Source organism: Littorina saxatilis, linkage group LG17 (genome assembly GCF_037325665.1).
Source record: "Littorina saxatilis isolate snail1 linkage group LG17, US_GU_Lsax_2.0, whole genome shotgun sequence".
Lineage (NCBI taxonomy): Eukaryota > Metazoa > Mollusca > Gastropoda > Littorinimorpha > Littorinidae > Littorina > Littorina saxatilis.
In genome coordinates, this window is record NC_090261.1 from 70156523 (window position 1) to 70176368 (window position 19846).

At 44.9% G+C, this 19846-nt stretch overlaps 1 protein-coding gene across 1 annotated transcript; it reads left to right on the forward strand.

The window, feature by feature from the left end:
• Positions 1–4135: 4135 nt before the first annotated feature.
• LOC138953659 (uncharacterized) lies at positions 4136–19602 on the forward strand (the record flags this gene model as incomplete). Its single annotated transcript, XM_070325540.1, is given in 17 exon segments — positions 4136–4330; positions 6833–7028; positions 7420–7464; positions 7927–8034; positions 8676–8786; positions 9103–9227; positions 9967–10124; positions 11991–12087; positions 12689–12804; positions 13273–13316; positions 14886–14996; positions 15794–15880; positions 16489–16582; positions 17147–17286; positions 17745–17943; positions 18883–19078; positions 19505–19602. Coding segments are annotated over 16 exon segments (1897 nt in total), but the record flags the coding sequence as incomplete, so codon positions are not given.
• Between the last annotated feature and the right edge of the window lie 244 nt (positions 19603–19846).

Consider the following 19846-nt stretch of genomic DNA (forward strand, 5'->3'; position numbering starts at 1 on the left):
TAGGACATACAGACATCTATCTACAACATCGTCTTTACCATGTCCACCCCCGCCCTTTCACGTGGCGATCAGGACATACAGACATCTATCTACAACATCGTCTTTACCATGTCCACCCCCACCCTTTCACGTGGCGATCAGGACATAGAGACATCTATCTACAACATCGTCTTTACCATGTCCACCCCCACCCTTTCACGTGGCGATCAGGACATACAGACATCTATCTACAACATCGTCTTTACCATGTCCACCCCCACCCTTTCACGTGGCGATTAGGACATACAGACATCTATCTACAACATCGTCTTTACCATGTCCACCCCCACCCTTTCACGTGGCGATCAGGACATACAGACATCTATCTACAACATCGTCTTTACCATGTCCACCCCCGCCCTTTCACGTGGCGATTAGGACATAGAGACATCTATCTACAACATCGTCTTTACCATGTCCACCCCCACCCTTTCACGTGGCGATCAGGACATAGAGACATCTATCTACAACATCGTCTTTACCATGTCCACTCCCGCCCTTTCACGTGGCGATTAGGACATAGAGACATCTATCTACAACATCGTCTTTACCATGTCCACCCCCACCCTTTCACGTGGCGATCAGGACATACAGACATCTATCTACAACATCGTCTTTACCATGTCCACCCCCACCCTTTCACGTGGCGATTAGGACATACAGACATCTATCTACAACATCGTCTTTACCATGTCCACCCCCGCCCTTTCACGTGGCGATTAGGACATAGAGACATCTATCTACAACATCGTCTTTACCATGTCCACCCCCACCCTTTCACGTGGCGATCAGGACATAGAGACATCTATCTACAACATCGTCTTTACCATGTCCACCCCCACCCTTTCACGTGGCGATCAGGACATACAGACATCTATCTACAACATCGTCTTTACCATGTCCACCCCCACCCTTTCACGTGGCGATTAGGACATACAGACATCTATCTACAACATCGTCTTTACCATGTCCACCCCCACCCTTTCACGTGGCGATCAGGACATACAGACATCTATCTACAACATCGTCTTTACCATGTCCACCCCCGCCCTTTCACGTGGCGATTAGGACATAGAGACATCTATCTACAACATCGTCTTTACCATGTCCACCCCCACCCTTTCACGTGGCGATCAGGACATAGAGACATCTATCTACAACATCGTCTTTACCATGTCCACTCCCGCCCTTTCACGTGGCGATTAGGACATAGAGACATCTATCTACAACATCGTCTTTACCATGTCCACCCCCACCCTTTCACGTGGCGATTAGGACATAGAGACATCTATCTACAACATCGTCTTTACCATGTCCACCCCCACCCTTTCACGTGGCGATTAGGACATACAGACATCTGTCTACAACATCGTCTTTACCATGTCAACCCCCGCCCTTTCACGTGGCGATTAGGACATACAGACATCTGTCTACAACATCGTCTTTACCATGTCCACCCCCACCCTTTCACGTGGCGATTAGGACATACAGACATCTATCTACAACATCGTCTTTACCATGTCAACCCCCACCCTTTCACGTGGCGATCAGGACATACAGACATCTATCTACAACATCGTCTTTACCATGTCCACCCCCGCCCTTTCACGTGGCGATCAGGACATACAGACATCTATCTACAACATCGTCTTTACCATGTCCACCCCCGCCCTTTCACGTGGCGATTAGGACATACAGACATCTGTCTACAACATCGTCTTTACCATGTCCACCCCCACCCTTTCACGTGGCGATTAGGACATACAGACATCTATCTACAACATCGTCTTTACCATGTCCACCCCCACCCTTTCACGTGGCGATTAGGACATACAGACATCTATCTACAAAATCGTCTTTACCATGTCCACCCCCACCCCCACCCTGCCCACTATACGGGTCCTCCTTTCAATCCCCCCCCCCCCCTCTCCCAACCCCTACAATAGCACACACGTAGCTTGAAGCACCCAGCCAAAATAATAGTCAGACGATCTAATCTGCATCGGTCAAATAGCACACAAAAAAGCAGGAACAATTACGTCTAACCCGACCGACTGTTTAAACGCACAGGCCTTGCCGTGAAACAGTACGGCTTTATATTTCAGGTCTGCCTATGCTTTTCCATTGGATGATAACATCAGTCTACTTGGACACATACCACATTCAACCAGCTGTCTTGTTGTTGGTGTTCTTGTTCTAAACTCTCTGTTCTGTGTTCAGAAGTATCCAGGAGTTGTTTCCCCTTGTTTTGTTTTGGGTTACGTCCCTAGTTGTTTTTTGTACAGCCCCCATTTTTACTGGTCCCCAGTACCAGTACGTCCCGCTAAATTCCTAAATATCTTCAGTTAATGTGCCCCTCACCTGATGTTAGTAGAGTCATTTAATTTCTGAAAGTTTATTTGCGGTTTCTGTTGTTGTTGTTGTTTGTGGTTGTGGCTGTTTGCAGATGTCCTTTTTATGAATTATTTTCTTAACTAGTGTCCTCCTGCGAAAATAATAAATTCATCACAAAATTGACTTTCTGCACATAAACCAACAATTTGGATTGTTTTTCGGTTTTGGTTCGAGTGAAGGGGTGGTCTTATACCATGTAAAAAGCCTTGCATGATCTGACATAATGAGCTGAACTCGGGAAGGACTGCGCCTTTAAACCAACCTACTCATGCTACTGCTAAGCCAGCGAAGGCTTTCATGTCAGTAATCGTTTAATCGCCGACGCACGGACTCTTAGCACAGGAAAAACACGCTAACCGTTTGACCGTATCAGGCCCAGAGATTGATACTGCTTTGAGTGCTGACAGCTATGATTATTTTTTCTGGGGCCATTGTTGCAGTCTATTGTGAAAACAGTGCCTGTAGCTTGCACGCGAGGTTCCTTGTTATTTGCTCTGAAGGGGCAGGCAGTTCCTGTGTGGGGGATTAGGTGTGTGTGTATAGTGCGTTTGCAAAACCTGTAGACGGTGACAATCTCGATTTGCGTTCGACAGTGCGCCCAGCTTGCACACTACGTTCGTTGCAAACAATTTAATAACTATCTATGTTTGTTTGTTTTTTGTTTGTTTGTTTGTTTGTTTGGTCTTTTTTTCTTTTTTTTTTGAAGGAGAGGGGGGTATACATTCGGATGTACAGTGCGTTTTGAAAGCAGTGGATAGTGAAATCCTGTATGTTCAGTTCTTGTGTGATGATTATGTGGGTGAATAGTGCTTTTCCAAAGCAGTGGACTGAGAAAATCTGGAATCGCGTTCACATTACTGACTATTTGAAATAACCATGAGGAAAAGTTAATGAGACATGAAATATTGGTTTTCGTTCCTTTTCAGAACCTCAGTAACGTCAATCTTCACTCAAATAGAGACTTATACAAAAGTTACATATGACGTCACTAAATGTGTCAAATAGATTGGTTTAAACACAATTTTATTCAAAATACATGACATGAAACAATTGACAAAAATGCAGCTAGGACACAAACTCAAGCAGATGCTTATTTGACGTGACCATTAGATTAATTAGATTATGTTCGTGCTGGGTAAAAATGTTTCTTGAGTTGGTAAAATCTTATGTTTAGTATGTGCCTAGCTTCTTCTTCTTCTTCAGCGTTCCAGAGTTTTCTGGTTACGTGTGAGCTCGTTTAGCCATTTTGGTTCCCCACACTATACTCTGAGAGCATAGTCAGCTTCACTCCGCTTTCGTTGAGTAGGCATGCTGAGTATTTTCGTGTTTCCATAACTCACCGAACTCCGACATGGATTACATGATCTTTTCCGTGCGCACTTGGTCTTGTGCTTGCGTGTACACACGAAGGGGGTAAGTCACTAGCAGGTCTGCACATAAGTTGACGCGTGTGGGAGATCGAAAAAATCTCCTCCACTCTTAACCCACCAGGCGGCAGCGACCGGGCTTCGAACTCACGACCTCCCGATTAATAGGCCGACGTCTTACCACCACGCCACTGCGCCCGTCTGTGCCTAGCTAAAACGAAAAGCAAAGATATGTCAGTAATAAGGAAAGTTAGCACCAAACTCCTTGAACATAGAATTCTCGAACGCTGGCATCAGATATATTCGTTTTCTTGTAAATCTATAAAAATGTCCTATCCACAGTTAAGGAAACGCACTATACTGTGGGGAAGTTATGGGGAGTTATACTTCGCTTCTGGTTGCTCCGTGAGTTTGGGGTCTTTGGGTTTGGAGAAACATTGCGTTGGCTGTTAGCTGTTTTAAGTTGCTTGTGGTGCATGCATGTGGGTTTTGATCTACAATTACACAGTGGAGTAGATTTAGAATAAAAGGTATGTATTTCGTCATTGAAAAAAATATTATTGTTTTAATTTGTACTGATTTACTTATTTACTGTTTGTTTCCTTGCTAGTTTGTTTCTTTACTCATCTATTTATTTATCAATTATCGATTGATACATTGATTTATTAATTAATATGAGCATTCATTATTTTTTCATTAATTTAAAAGAGTGAGTATGTGGAGAGTGATAAAATAAAGTCTTGCCTGAGCTTTTGATGTGCGTTTCTTCTCGGTAATTCTTTGACCATTTTTTGCTGGGGAAAACGAGTGAAGTCATACGTGTGCTCAAACTCAGTACAACTCATTCATGTCAACTGCCTTGAACTAAAACAAACGGAGAAAATACATATTGCAATTATCATTAATTAACAAAATTCGTTAAAAAAATACAAGTTTTTAAATGGGCTTTATCTTCAACATACTCCAGTCAGCCAGCGCTTGAATGATTAAAAAAAAACAACCATCTTAAGCGAACGACCGCAGAATAAGAATAGCATGGAGACAGACGCTAAAAATGTTCTCGTGAAATTTCACGTTCCGAGTGACTTTCCCGAGTCAAGGGCACAAGAAAAAACCAAGAATCAATAAATCAATCCAAACATTTAAGAGTGTTGCTTCTGGGGATTAATCGAAAGAAAAAAATGCCAGAGAAAGATACATGGTTTTATACTTTAGTTTGAGGTTGTGAATACAAGATGTAAGGACAATCACAAACCTTGTACCATGCTGGACGTTTGAATTCAAGATTAAACTTTGAGATCAACCTGACTTACATTGAAAGGCAATTGCTGCGTTGGTGTCACGTCTGTTCAGTTCTTGACCCTGGAAAACACAAGAATATTTCTGAAGTGATGGATACATTAAAGATAGAATTACAAACACCAGATCATTCACATGCCACACAAGACTACTCACAGAACAGAAACTAGAACATGAATATACAATGACAAAGCTATATTTCTACCTTCACACACACACACACACACACATACACACAACAACAACAACAACAACAACAACAACAACAACAACAACAACGCGTTATAACGTCAGGAACAAAAAAAGAAGGTAAATGCTATTTTAGACGTAAGTGATGAAAACACAAGGATTGTAGGAAAGAACTTCACTCACGTGAGCTAGGTTTCCTCGATCGACGAAGGGAGGGTTGACGAAAGCCACAGACATAACAGAATCGACCTTTCTATGTCTGTGGGTGAAAGTCCACACATAGACTGTGGTCAGCAGGTACGTTAATTATTTATTGGTATCAGTGGTCATCTCTGAGTTAGTCAGAGATCAAGACGAACATATCAGCGCAAAGCGTCGTTGCCTAAGCAAAAACAGAGCAACATGATTGTGTCTAAGCAGTACAGACACAGTTGTCGATAGGGGGAGTGTTCTCTGTGATTCTCGTATGCCTTAAGTTCAATGTTTCCATCTTTCGGTCAATGGAACTTTGATGCTTACAGATTGGTGAAACTGCGACAAGTCGTAAGTAATGCTAAGGTTTACTATCAGAACTAGTGGTTTTGACTCTTTTCTCTGATGTTCGCACGGCTTGGGTTCAATATGTCCATCTTTTGGTCCATGGAACTTTGGTGCACATAGGAGGGTAAAAGTGAGACTAGTCGTAAGTGATGGAAAGGTTTCCTTTCACAAGTAGTTGTTTCAACGTTGTTGTTGTTGTTGTTGTTGTTGTTGTTGTTGTTGTTGTTGTTGTTGTTGTTGTTGTTGTTGTTGTTGTTGTTGTTGTTGTTGTTGTTCGTCTGACTGTGTATCCTCAAAATTGTGCAGCGAAGATTGGTAAGGTGGTGAAATTGGGTTGAATAGTCTCACCAAAACAATAACTATGTGTGTTGCGCCTGGAGGAAGCAAATTCATTTTCATTGCAACATTTCTGTGTGAAATTAACAGACTCTTAAGATATTGTAGCAATGTCTTCAAAACAAGATATCCCCCCCCCCCACTCCAAAAAAAACAAAAAAAACCCACACAACTTGCCAAGCAATCAAACAACACACCACAAACCATGCCATTGAAATATTAAACTACAGACGGTCCCTGGCATGAAATACGTATTTCCTCTCGCTCTAGAGAGTGAAACTGTTTTACATGAAGTAAGGGATTGAAAGAGCAAAATGGGATTATTGCAGTCTGTACTATCTCTTGTGGAGCCGGAGTGGCATAGTGCTGAGAGTGCTTGCCTCTCACGCTGGTGGTCGGGGTTCGACCCCCACTCAGAAATACAAATACCCGATTTGTGCATGAGCTCTCTAGTCCACCCAGTTGGAAATCGCAAAGGCAGCAAGGGAAAAGAGATGGGTAGCCCCCTTAAAAAAAAAAGTGGGCAAAGAAAAGTTGAGATCTTTAACATTTCGCTCCCCTACGGCCACATATGGTTACGGGAATACCTTGACCTTTCTCTTCTTGGTCTTTTCACATCACCAGTCACCTGTAAATGTAATGCTCTCAACTCCTTTCCTACCTTTCAGACTGACGTCACCCACAGCTGACGTCATCATGGCGGCAGTAGAACAGAAGGAGCTGTACGGCGCGAGTCGTACGTCACGACTGCAGGCCCTGCAGCTGCGTGACACACTGCAGAAGAGCAGCGTGCTGCAAGATGGCGAATACAACCTAGCCAAGCGCAGACAGGACTGGCAGACCAGCTTCAAGGCCGACTACCTCGTGAGTCTGTGTGCATGCGGGATGATGGGTACTTTTGGATGCTGGCATTTCTCTAGACTTTGAGAGCAAGAACGATAGGGGGCCCGGTAGCTCAGTTGGTAGAACACTGGACTTGTGATCGGAAGGTCGCTGGTTCGAATTCGGGCCGGGACGGACACGGGTCAACTTTATGTGCAGACCCAGAGACGGAAGCCATGTCCCACCCCGTGTCACCACAATGGCACGTTAAAGACCTTTTTCGGGATAGAGAGATTTGTTTGTAATTGTATGTTGTTGTTCTTGTGATTATCCCGTTATTAGTTTTGTGTGGCATTTGCATCCTCGTCTGTGCGTTTTTCTAATGCAACTTGATATGTATCGTCCACGTTAGAAATGTTGTTATCTTTTCCAGGGTCAAGCACTTGACAGGAGTCACACCATCGCAGCCATAAGTCAGGTAAGTTTGGCACCGAGACCATTACCACAGGCCGTAAAACTAGTAGTACATCAAGTAGTACACTTATTCGTCAGCGAGCCTCTCCTCGCTCGTGCTGTATTGCGTAATGCAAGATGTTGTCTGCGGTTACGTTAACGTTAACCACGAGTGACTTAAAGACCGTATTGACCCTCATACCCGTCAAGGGCGAAACAGACTGACAGTACTGGACCTGAAATGTATTCATGAATTTATAATGATAACTCGGCTAGGTGACCTATTCTGTGCTGGGTACCCCTTGCTCTTCACGTGCTATTGATGATAATTGTTGTTTAACGCCCTCACGGTGAAACCACGCGGGGCATGTCCATTTTTTCAACTAATACTGACTACTGCTTTTTGTATTCGCCAAATCGTGATATGGTTTGCTTTCGTAAAGGATCATATCAGGCACATTGATACAGCTTGTGTGTGAACCACTAGGTGAAGCACAATTTCCACATGGGCAACGACAGCGGGAAGAAGGTGCCAGGTCACACCTACACCCAGAGCACCACGCGAGATGACTACGGCAAGAAGGACGCACCCAGGGTACGCTGCATGTACATTCGCACTGGGTTTTGAATGGATGGATGGATTAATGGTTGGATGGATGGGCGAACGGATCATTAGATGGATGTATATAATAGTTGGATTGAGGGATGAATAGATTAATGGGTGAACTGACGCTTCAGGGAGGAGGGAGGATGTTGGATGAATGGAGGTAGGGAGGAATGGATAGAGGGAGGGAGGAGGAAGGGAGGGAGGGAGAGAGGGAGTAAGAAAGGAGAGGAAGGAGGGAGGAAAAGAGAGACGGAGGGAGGGAGGAAGGGAGGGAGGGGGAGTAGGTGGATGAGTGAACTGATAAGTAGATGGATGGATACAAAATCTTAGAGACTTCGATGAATGGATACGGTTGGATTGAGGGATGGATGGATTGGTGGTTGAACTGATGCTTTATGGATGGATGGATGGAGGGATGGATGGAGGTATGGAGGGAGCGACGGAGAGAGGGAGGGAGGGAGGGAGCGAAGGAGAAATGGATGGATAGAGGGAGAGAGGGGGCGACGGAGGGAGGGAGTGAGGGAGAGATGAGGACGTGGGTGGGTGAACGGATAAAAAGATGGATGGATTTACCAGATTAGCCTGCTACAAACAGTGCTGACAAAGACCAACACTGCTGTCACTTTCAGATTCAAATTCTCAAGGAAGACAGGACGGTTAACTGGCCCGACATGGCCCCTCACTTCATGGTGGACACAAACATCGGACAGTCCGAGTATGCCAACACCTTCATGTCACAGGTCAGTAGTAGCTTCTGAACTTATTTCATATAGGAGGCAAATCAAACATGAATACTGAGCATTTATCCCTGAGATTGGCGTTTCAGTGCTTTTGCCACCTTAAGCCTTATTTGGGCGAAGTCGACTTCGCGAAGCGTACTGTTCGAAGCTTTGGCAATGAATTGTGGGTAAAACAGACTTCGAGAAGTCTTCGTGAAGTCAACTTTGGGCTCAGTTAAGAACTGCCTTCGTAAAATGCCACAGTTATTAATGCATACCCTTTTAACTTTTTGTTGTTTTGGTTTTGTCAAGTAACTCTTTATCCTCCGTGTGTCAGAACCGGTCAAGCAGCGCCCCTGCCTTCCCCAAAGTAGACACGGCCAAGAAGAAGCTCCCGCTGGACCCTGTCCGCTTCCACCATCAGCGTGGGTCAAGGTTCCAGTTCGGCAGCGACGAGAGAAGGTCAGTCTTGACATCTCCCATCGCATTAACTCCTTTACTGCCGGACAAAAATCAGTTGAAAATCAATGGACACAAGCTTAATATACAAAGTATAGTAAAAGTAAAGGTATTCCCATAACCATATTTGAGCGGAAGGGAGCGAAATGTTAGAGATCTTAACTTTTCTAGGGCCAGCTTTATTTGGACAGTGCCGATATCCTCTCCCTCGCTGCCTTTGCATCCCTCGGCCCTAAATAGGCTCAGGTACGCATATACAGCTGGGTTGACTGGAGAGCGCTCGGAAAAATCGGGTATTTGTATTCGCCCCCGGTGGGGAACGAATCCTCGACCTCCTGCGTGAGAGGCAAGCGACAAGGTATACTAATTAGTGTAAAGCTGAGATAAGGAGGCAGTCATTTTACTATGATTTAAAGGGCAATATACACTGGCTGTTTTCCTTGTCAAAGTATTGATTTTTTGATGACCGCAAAGTATACGTACCTCATAGGCATCATGGCAGTCAAAGGGTTACATTTTTTTCTGTGTGACTTTCTCGATGCATGAACGAAAGCGCTCTAAAAGCTTGCAACGTGTGCAACAAAAATTAAGTGAGAGTTACGCGGAACCAGTCTCCTGGCACCTGAGAGAATAACAATCAGTGTAATGAACAAGCGACTTTCAACCTTTTGCTTACGATTCTAGCAGAACAGAGTCTGACAAAAGTTGAATCATGTATCCAACATTACATTTCAATCAACAGCCATGTCAGCGAGCAGCAGCGTGCCTTCGGCCGTGTGAACACGCAGGAGGATCGGACGCACAAGCTACCACGTGACATCAAGTCTGACGTAGGACGCATGATGAAAGATGCCGACAGCAAGTCTAACGTCTTCCGCTCTGGCGATTACGACAACATCGGTAAGTAACTGATAACTCATTGCGACGGAATAGCCGATCTTTGGAAATAACTCTGTCGGGTTTTTATATGGTTTGTGGAAAAGTTGCTTTCCCTTGGTTTCCATTGCTTTACCATAGAAACACTGAGAGAAGATACACGTAACATTGTAGGCCTGCGTCAGTGTTTCTATGCAATCAAGGGAAAGCAACTCTTCCACAACCAATAAAAACTCGACATAGTTATTTCCTAACCTCGTCTATAACGAGACAACTCGTAGCTTGGTTTACATTGGCAGCCAGGCCCTATCACAACCAATAAAAACTCGACATAGTTATTTCCTAACCTCGTCTATAACGAGACAACTCGTAGCTTGGTTTACATTGGCAGCCAGGCCCTATCACAAACAGCTCTCCATATTTCACGGGTGTGCTGTCTACTGACGTACCAAAAACGTAGATCTACTATAAATAGCTCACGCTCAAGGCAGGGAGACAATTACGTCAGTGCAGAGCAGATGCCGTGAAAGGGGGACTACTGCGTCTCCTGGCACACTTCTTTGGCCAAACAGGACATAAGTCCTAGTCTTCAAGACAATAGCATGCTTGTAACAAAAGGCTGCGGGGTACTATATCCACACAATGTCATGTGGCAAGTCAGTGCTCCCCACGCCTAGAGTATCCATTGACCCCCTCAATGGATTTGTTGAAGGCCCAGGCAACATCTGCATCGGCTTCAGACCTCTTTTCCGATGGCGTTGGTGCTTGTACTAGACCTAAAACAATACCAAAGGTACGCACGAGAACGGACATTTATTTTTTCCAGGGACCCGCTTTTTTTAAAGATTTGTGCGTCCCGGGACCCCTTCCATGATTGTCTAGTACGTGTCTTTGGCTTATAATGCTTATAGGACGCAGCTAGGGACGCGCACTCGCATGTGGCAACAGTGGAACCCCCCTTTTAAGACCTCAAAATATCTGAGAAAATGAGGTCTCAAAAAAGGAGGGAGTCTTAAATTGGGAGTACATTTATACAGGTTATGAATAAATAGTCAGAAAACAGGGTCTTAAAGGCACAGTAAGCCTCCCGTAAACCATCACAGATACGGTCAGGCTTTTACACACAGTACGAACACCCTTTCGTTTAAACACTCACCGCTTGAGAACATCCTAGGTGCCCTCCGTAAAGAGCGAGCAATTTTCAAAGAATTTATATTTGCGTGGTTTATCTTACCCCTGAGCCATCGTGAACCCGTGTGATCCAGTTTCCCTTTTTCACAATGCAGTCGTCAGTTAGTAATGTGAATGCGACTCGCTGTGAGCTTATCTGCAATAGCACGTTATTATGTACCTCTGACTATGCACGAAACAAACGGATGTGGTTCACAAGAACTCTCGCGATGGCTTTTGACTGTTCAGAGGAACTAGCGATAGGCATAAACTGTCGTCTGCTACGAGAACCACGACCTTGCGTGACCCTGCTTTCGGATCCGGGCGTTTCTTTTTTCAAACTTTCAAAACTTCGAATTGTACTTATCTTGTCTTGATGAAAAAAGAATTCTTCTATGATTTAAGAATGTTTGTGTAACAAGCTGTCAATTTATTATTTAGATTTTAAAAGTTAGGTCTAGCGCCAAAACGCACCACGGTCCGATTGTCTCTGAGACAATCCACAAAATTAATTCTTTCACAATTGCTCGCTCTTTACGTAGCGCACCTAGGATGTTCCCGTTTGGTGAGCGTTTAAATGGAAGGGTGTTTGTACTGTGTGTAAAAGCCTGACAGTATCTGTGATGGTTTACGGGAGTCGCACTGTGCCTTTAAGGGAGGAAGTCTTAAATTGGGGGGTCTGAAAATGGGTGTTCGACTGTAGTACATTCTGTGTTGCAGTGGGAGGCAACCCCGACACGACGACAGTCAGTGACTACGGACCTCGTACACGGGACCCCGCCCAGCTCTTTGCCTCGCACGTTCTGCAGCAGAGAATGTGAGTGTGTTTGTTTGCTTGTGTGTATGTGTGTGTGTGTGTGTGTGTGTGTGTGTGTATGTGTGTGTGTGTGTGTGTGTGTGTGTGCGTGTGTGGGTGTGTGTGTGAGTGTGTGTGTGTGTGTGTGTGTGTGTGTGTGTGTGTGTGTGAGTGTGAGTGTGTGTGTGTGTGTGTGTGTGTGTGTGTGTACGTGCGTGCGTGCTCGCGTGCCGCGCGTGCGTGCGTGCGTGCGTACGCGTCTGTCTGTGTGTGTAAGTCTGTGTCTATGACTATGTGTCTGTGTGAACTGATGCGACTGTGTTCTGTGCGTGTAACGATTTGTGTAATTGTAATTGATAGTTTACTTTGTATTTTTGGGATCTGCATCGTATTATTTGTATAGACATGTACTTTAACTTGATAATCTATGTTATCGCTTAGAACTATTGTAGGATTTGCGCCATAAACATTACCTTATAATAACTATGACTTTTACCATTTGGTCAAAAAAAGGAGGCTCACACCCTTGCTATGATGATTTACAAGATGATTTTAACGGACAGGATGATATTTGTATTGTCCATTGAACTAACACAATGATGTTTGGCTGATGTTCTTGTAGGCCAAACCAGACGGAATCTGTTGGTGGAAGGTCACCCAAGGTACGACCCACCACGGACGTTACCAACGAACTCGCCAATTACGCACGTTGCGTTACTGCGCCAGAGACCCTCAGAGGTACGCATGTTGTTGCTTTTGTTGTTGTTGTTGTTGTTTTTGTTGTTGTTGTTTTTGTTGTTGTTGTAGTTTTTGTTCTTTTTTGGGGGGGTATGTATCAGTGTTTTTTTTAACGTTTAGGTCTTATATCCACACTGGCGTTTTTTTGCTTTGAAGATTTGACTTCACATGGACGTTCCTCTGATTAAAGTTCGGCTGATCTGCTGAAATCACGGCAATGTATTTGTCAATTTGAAATCAGTTTTGGCATTTTGTCCACTGCTGACGCCACAGAACACCCCTGCTTTTATTGTTCTGTTTTTATGCAAGTGAGAAGAATGACATGTACCCTTCCACGAATAATCACACTTGTATTAGTTGCATTCGTTTTGGAAACGAACTAGATGATCAAATACCTTGTCTTACCTATGCATGGTATGACAGGTAACTGCATTTAAATGTTCCCCCCCCCCCTCCTTTGTTTTGCAGAAGCGGCAGATGGGAGAATTTATCAACACAATGCTCATTTTAAGGTGAGCGTTTCCCGTCTTTATTTTGACATCTGTGTACAGCATTAAGACTAACGAAGACTGTCTTCCATTTTCGCATGATGCCTTCGAACTTTGAAACTACACTTTGTGTCAGAGAAGAGTATAGTATGTTTTGAACTGTTCATGCGAAGAAATTCTGAATAAAATTGTGTTTAAACCAAGAGTATAGTGTAATCTATGTGGGAAGTTTAAGTACTTGTCCCAGTGGGACCACAGACAGACGCGACACTTGGCCATTTTCCTTTGATCCATTGTTTTATTCAGGGAGCTGCACTCTCGAGAGCCGGTGTAACACGACATTTTTACTCCACAAAATATTTACTCCGGAGTAAACATTTCGTACGAAATTCTTACTCCGAGTATACCTTTCGTACGAGAAAAGAACTCCCCAAGGTACGAACAAATTAATCCCTCCACGAAATTTTTACTCCCAAATTTTTTACTTCCAGTAAAAATCTCGTACGCGAAAATGGGATGCGGGCGAAGGGATAAGGCCAATACGAGAAATATGTGATCTCGCGCTAACAAATGTCGCGCTACCCTCCCTCCACCCCTTCCACCACCAAGACTAACAGGGGACAGGGGAGTAAACGTTGCGTACACCTGGCGTGGGCAGTAAATTGGGTGAAATAATTTATTCGTTATTTATTCGACCGAAATGTTGACTCGGAACACACCTGTCGTTGGAAGTTATTTTCTCGTGTTATGGGGGAGTAGTTTTTTCGTAAAGGGAGTAATATTTTCGTACGAAATATTTACTCCGGAGTAAAAAGTCTCGTGGGAGTAATTTTCTCGTGTTACACCGGGGTGGCTTAGTGTTTAGATAACTTGCCTCTCACAATGGCGGTCGGAAATCTACCCGGACGGGAAAATAGCTCAGTCGGTTGCGGCGCTGGCTTCAAAACCAGTTAGCGCTATCGGCGTAGGTTCCATCCCAATGTTGGGCGAGGGATTTAGTTCCCAGAGTTAACTTTGTGCAGACTCTCCTCGGTGTCCGAACACCCCCGTGTGCACGCATGCGCACGATAAAGAACCCAAGTTCACAGCGAAAGTCTCAGGGCTTGGAAACATGAATACACGCATGGAGGGGAAAAAATGGGTATCGCCATATACTGTATGGCAGCTCACTTTCCCCACGAAGAAAGCAGCCCGAATTTCCATGAGGGTAACCTCAAAGGACTATATGAATCTTATCCTTATGCTTACCCCCTCTCGGGGCGAGTACAAATACCCGATTTTTCCGAGCGCTCTATACAGTCTTCCCAGCTGGAAATGGGTACCGAGGCAGCGAGAAAGAGCAGATGGGCACCCACCTCATACAGCTGGCCCTAGAAAAGTTTAGATCTGTAACATCTGGCTCCCCTAAGTTCAAATATGGTTATGGGAATACCTGTACCTTACAATTGATTTTATCATGGGATTAAACATTGGGTACTCGATGGCTCATGGGTACCATCGGCTGCAGAATCGACGGTATGGAAAAGTTGATGCTATTCTTATTAATACACATATAACAAACAAACTAACACTTCTGTTTGTTGTTGCTGTCAGTTTGGATTCGACCCCCACCAGAAGGACTCAATCTACGGCAAGGACTACGCCCTGGCGGCCATGGCCCACCGGTCAGTGCCCATACAGCGCCCCACTCCTGATGCCGGACAAGTGAGTCAACAGTGAAGAAGAGAATGAGTTGGTATTTGCCAAACAGACAGACAGACATGCAGACAGACCGAATGAGCAAAAAGGGGGAGGGGAGGGGAGGGGGACAGGAAGTCACTGGGGGTGGGGGGGGATGAGTAAGACGGAGGTAGAGACAGACAGACAGACAGACAGACAGACAGACAGACAGACCGAATGAGCAAAAAGGGGGAGGGGAGGGGAGGGGGACAGGAAGTCCCTGGGGGTGGGGGGGATGAGTAAGGCGGAGGTAGAGACAGACAGACAGACAGACAGACAGACAGACAGACATGCAGACAGACCGAATGAGCAAAAAGGGGGAGGGGAGGAGGGGGGGTCAGGGAGACAGGAAGTCCCTGGGGGTGGGGGGGATGAGTAAGGCGGAGGGAGAGACAGACAGACAGACAGACAGATAGACATACATACAGTCACGCAGAGAGATAGGAAGAGAGAGAGACAGACAGACAGACAGACAGACAGACAGACAGACAGACAGACAGACAGACATACATACATACAGACAGACAGACAGACAGACAGACAGACAGACAGACAGACAGACAGACAGACAAGACTGACGGAGAAAAAGAAACATTCAGACAGAAGGAAAGACAGACGGACATATTCGGAGTGAATCTGAAATGGCGTGTATCTATTGATTCAACAAGAGGCAACTCATTCAAACTAAGGAGAGAGTGTGGGACTTGGGGATACTTTATCTAGGCTAGCGACTTTCATTCTTCTGAAAATCTGTTTCATGGCCCCTTCTTCCTTCTCTACAGCTGTTCCAGAATGATCCTCGATTCGGAGGAAAAGCCGCCTCCCTGAAGAGTACAGACTACATAAAACCCCCACCACAGGTCAAATCGGTAAGTACCAAACCGACCATCATAATTGTTTGTGAAACTAGACGCACATTTTCATAGCACAGACACACAGACACACACAGACACACACACACACACAGACACACACACACACACACACACACACACACACACACACATACATACATCAACTGGACTTCTAACTGGAACTTGGCGTGTGGACTCAATATAGGTACACTGGGATATGTTTATTGATGTGCAACCATTCATATTTTCAAACATCCGCGCAAAATTCTTCAAATAATTGGAACTTGTTCCAGAAGAAGCCACACACATTGGTTAACTGTCCTCACCTGACTGATTCTCAAATGTAGCCCGACGCAGGCAGCCGTGTCATCCTCAGATTAATCCAGGTATCGACAGTCAGAATGTAAAGGCAAATAACGTTTCGTTTAATTTGGTTGTTGTTGTGGTCTTCTTCTTCTTCGTTTACGTCTTCTGCGTTGATGAACTGAAACTCCTACTTACACTCGTGTCTTTACACTAGCGTGTTTGTATAGTATGTATGACCATAATTATTTCTTCACCATTTATGCAGCCATACTCCGTTTTGGGGTTATTATCTCATGATATTTGTGATTGTGTTGCAGGACATCCTGGAGAAAAACCTGGAGAAGATGTCTGGCAACAACATCATCATGTCCTTCGACATGTCACGGCATACAAACGACAGACAGGCATCACGTAAGCGTGGGACATGCACCGTATCCATCTACACTGTTTCGAAGAATGACCCACTTTGAAAAATAGATCGCGCTTAATTGTTTTAAGAAAAACTTTGCCAGCGCAGTTGAACCTTTACCTTGGATTAATCAAACGTACCACGATTTCAATGAAAGGCATATTCCTCTTCGTGAAAGCGAACATGTTGAAAAGTAGGTCGAGCGTAAAATATTAAAAAAATGTCAGAGAATGAACTCTGCCGGCACAGTTAAACCTTGACCTTGGACTACTCAAAAGTACCACGATTTCAAAACTGACGATTTCGTGAAAGCGAACATTTCGTGATTTCGTGAAAGCGAAACAGTCGATGAAATGCAATCCCTGCTCATGCACGTCCACTTACTGATTCTGATATCCCTCTGTGTCTTTATTTCATAATGCCCGTCTATATAATTATGTAATTAGAGTAATCCCTCTCTGGGCGAGGGCTGGTTGAAAGAAAGCTCGTTCGTATTGCTTATGCCACAACCCTTGTAAAATAAATTTTGATTTAATTTGATTCGATTTGATTCGATTTGATTTCAGTGTCACACACAGACTACGTGGGCCCACCCCCTGGGTATCGCCCCATGGCGCCTATGGGAGAGAGGGCCGTTCCCTACCCCTTCCTAGAGACGGAGCCTGCGTTACCCTACCCTGGTCTGCCCAGACAGTCGGAGGCAGCGGTGAGTAGAGTCATGCAGTGTGTGTGTTGGGGGTGGGGGTGGGTATGTGTGTGTGTGTGTGTGTGTGTGTGTGTGTGTGTGTGTGTATTTGTGTGTGTGTGTGTGTGTGTGTGTGTGTGTGTGTGTGTGTTTTGCGTGTTATAGACATTTTACAGAAAGAAGAAGTTACAACACGAAGGCAGGTTTCCTCGACATCCATAAACAGCACTCCACCATCACCACCAACCCCGTTTTCGCTGAGCTAGCTTCTTAAAAACAACAACACCACCACCACCACCACCAACAACAACAACAACAACAACAACAACAACAACAACAACAACAACAACAACAAAAACAACAGATAAATTGTATCTCTGCCCTTTGTCTAATCACCAACAACAACAACAACAACAACAACAACAACAACAACAAAAACAACAGATAAATTGTATCTCTGCCCTTTGTCTAATCCACAGAACAACTTTGCCGGGGCGCTCTCTAGCGGCATGTACGCTCTGGACCGCGTGCGCACGCGCAATGACATATGCCGCGAGCGTCTCCTGGACACGAAGAAGACTCACTTCACTGTAGGCTACCAGGACCAAGACTTCTCCTCGCTCAACTCGCTCACCTACATGGGCAAGAAGAAGAACGATGCTAACATGCCCCCTGCTGGTGAGTTGCTGTAGAGTGATATGTGTCGGTGGATAGGTATGTCCCAGGGATGTGCAACTCGGAGCGAATTCCAAAACAAAGCAGGGGTACATTTGCTGGCCAGCCCTCCCCTCCCCCCCCCCTCCATGCTGTTGAATTTTATTATTTGAAAGAAATATTTGGGGTCTTTCCTATTTAAATAAGGTGCCAGACAAGGGGGGCTTCCTAGATCTATTAGTATATAGAGAGAGATATATATAAGAAGACAAACACTGTTTAAAGGAACACTCCTCGTGAAAGCCGTTTCGCTCACCATCTCAGATTTGGCCAGGCTTTAGTATGGAATAAGACCAACCCACCACTTCGTCACATACCAAAACCGAACAGCTGTGTGAACAGTGCGATCTTTTTTTGTTGTTGAATTATTGTCTTAAAGATTTCATCAAAACTGAAATGTCGAATGTTCACAGGAAGCACCCAGGCTGTTCCCTTTTGGTATGTGACCAAGTGGAGGGATGGTCTTATCCCATGTCAAATCCTGGCCTGATCTGAAACGGTGAGGCCAACAGTTTTAATGAGAAGTTTGTTTGTTTGTTTGTTTGTTTGTTTAACGCCTAGCCGACCACGAAGGGCCATATCAGGGCGGTGCTGCTTTGACATATAACGTGCGCCACACACAAGACAGAAGTCGCAGCACAGGCTTCATGTCTCACCCAGTCACATTATTCTGACACCGGACCAACCAGTCCTAGCACTAACCCCATAATGCCAGACGCCAGGCGGAGCAGCCACTAGATTGCCAATTTTAAAGTCTTAGGTATGACCCGGCCGGGGTTCGAACCCACGACCTCCCGATCACGGGGCGGACGCCTTACCACTAGGCCAACCGTGCCGGTTTTCATGAGAAGGAGTGTGCCTTCAACAACCACCATTTAATAAACACCTGTGCTGGCTTTTCAGGTAAAGTTGAACCCAAATCAGAATCGGATTTCTTCCACCTGCGCCACAGTTCCAACACTCAAGACCTGATAGCCGCAGACCCATACGTCACAAGCAAGATGGAGGGCCTGCACGCGTGCCCCCTACACGAACTTCCGGACGGAGAGAAGGCCTTTGGCACCTCTGTGATGAAGAGCGACTACAATCCCGGAAAGAGGTGAGTTGTCGTTCTTTGTGAAACACACTTTTGTCTTTCTTTCGACCAAGTGTGTTTATTTTTTCACACGCTGTCCTTTTCTGTCCTCTTTGCTTCTTTGTCTTTAGTGAGTATTTTATTACTTTGTCTAAAATGTGGACTCATACAGATTAGAAAGAATGGGACAGGGAAACACAAACACCCCCCACACACACACACCCACACACACACACACACACACACACACACACACACACACACACACACACACACACACACACACACACTGTAATTTCCTCTCCTTACGATAATAAAGTTAATTTGATTTGATTCGATTTGATTTGATTTGGTTTGATACTCACATACGCGCGCGCAGAACGCACTTATTAGAGAATTGCGTTTTAAAACAATGTCAACAAATAAATTCAGTCTTCACATACATTGCAGACTGACGGGAGACCAGGTGCGGACGGGGGAGAAATACGAGCGACTGCTGGCCAAGCCTTTCTCGCGCTCTCACTTCTTCCACACAGACAACTCTGGACGTAAGTTGTTGCATTACAGTGGAATTTCTCTTTTAAGACACTCCCCCCCCCCCCCCACCAAAAGAAAATCAAAACATAATCCGAGTGTATGAGGTCTTAAAAGGAGGGAGTCTTAAAATGGAGGGAGTCTTAAAATGGAGGGAGTCTTAAAATGGAGGGAGTCTTAAAATGGAGGGAGTCTTAAAATGGAGGGAGTCTTACAATGGAGGGAGTCTTAAAATGGGGGAGTCTTAAAATGGAGGGA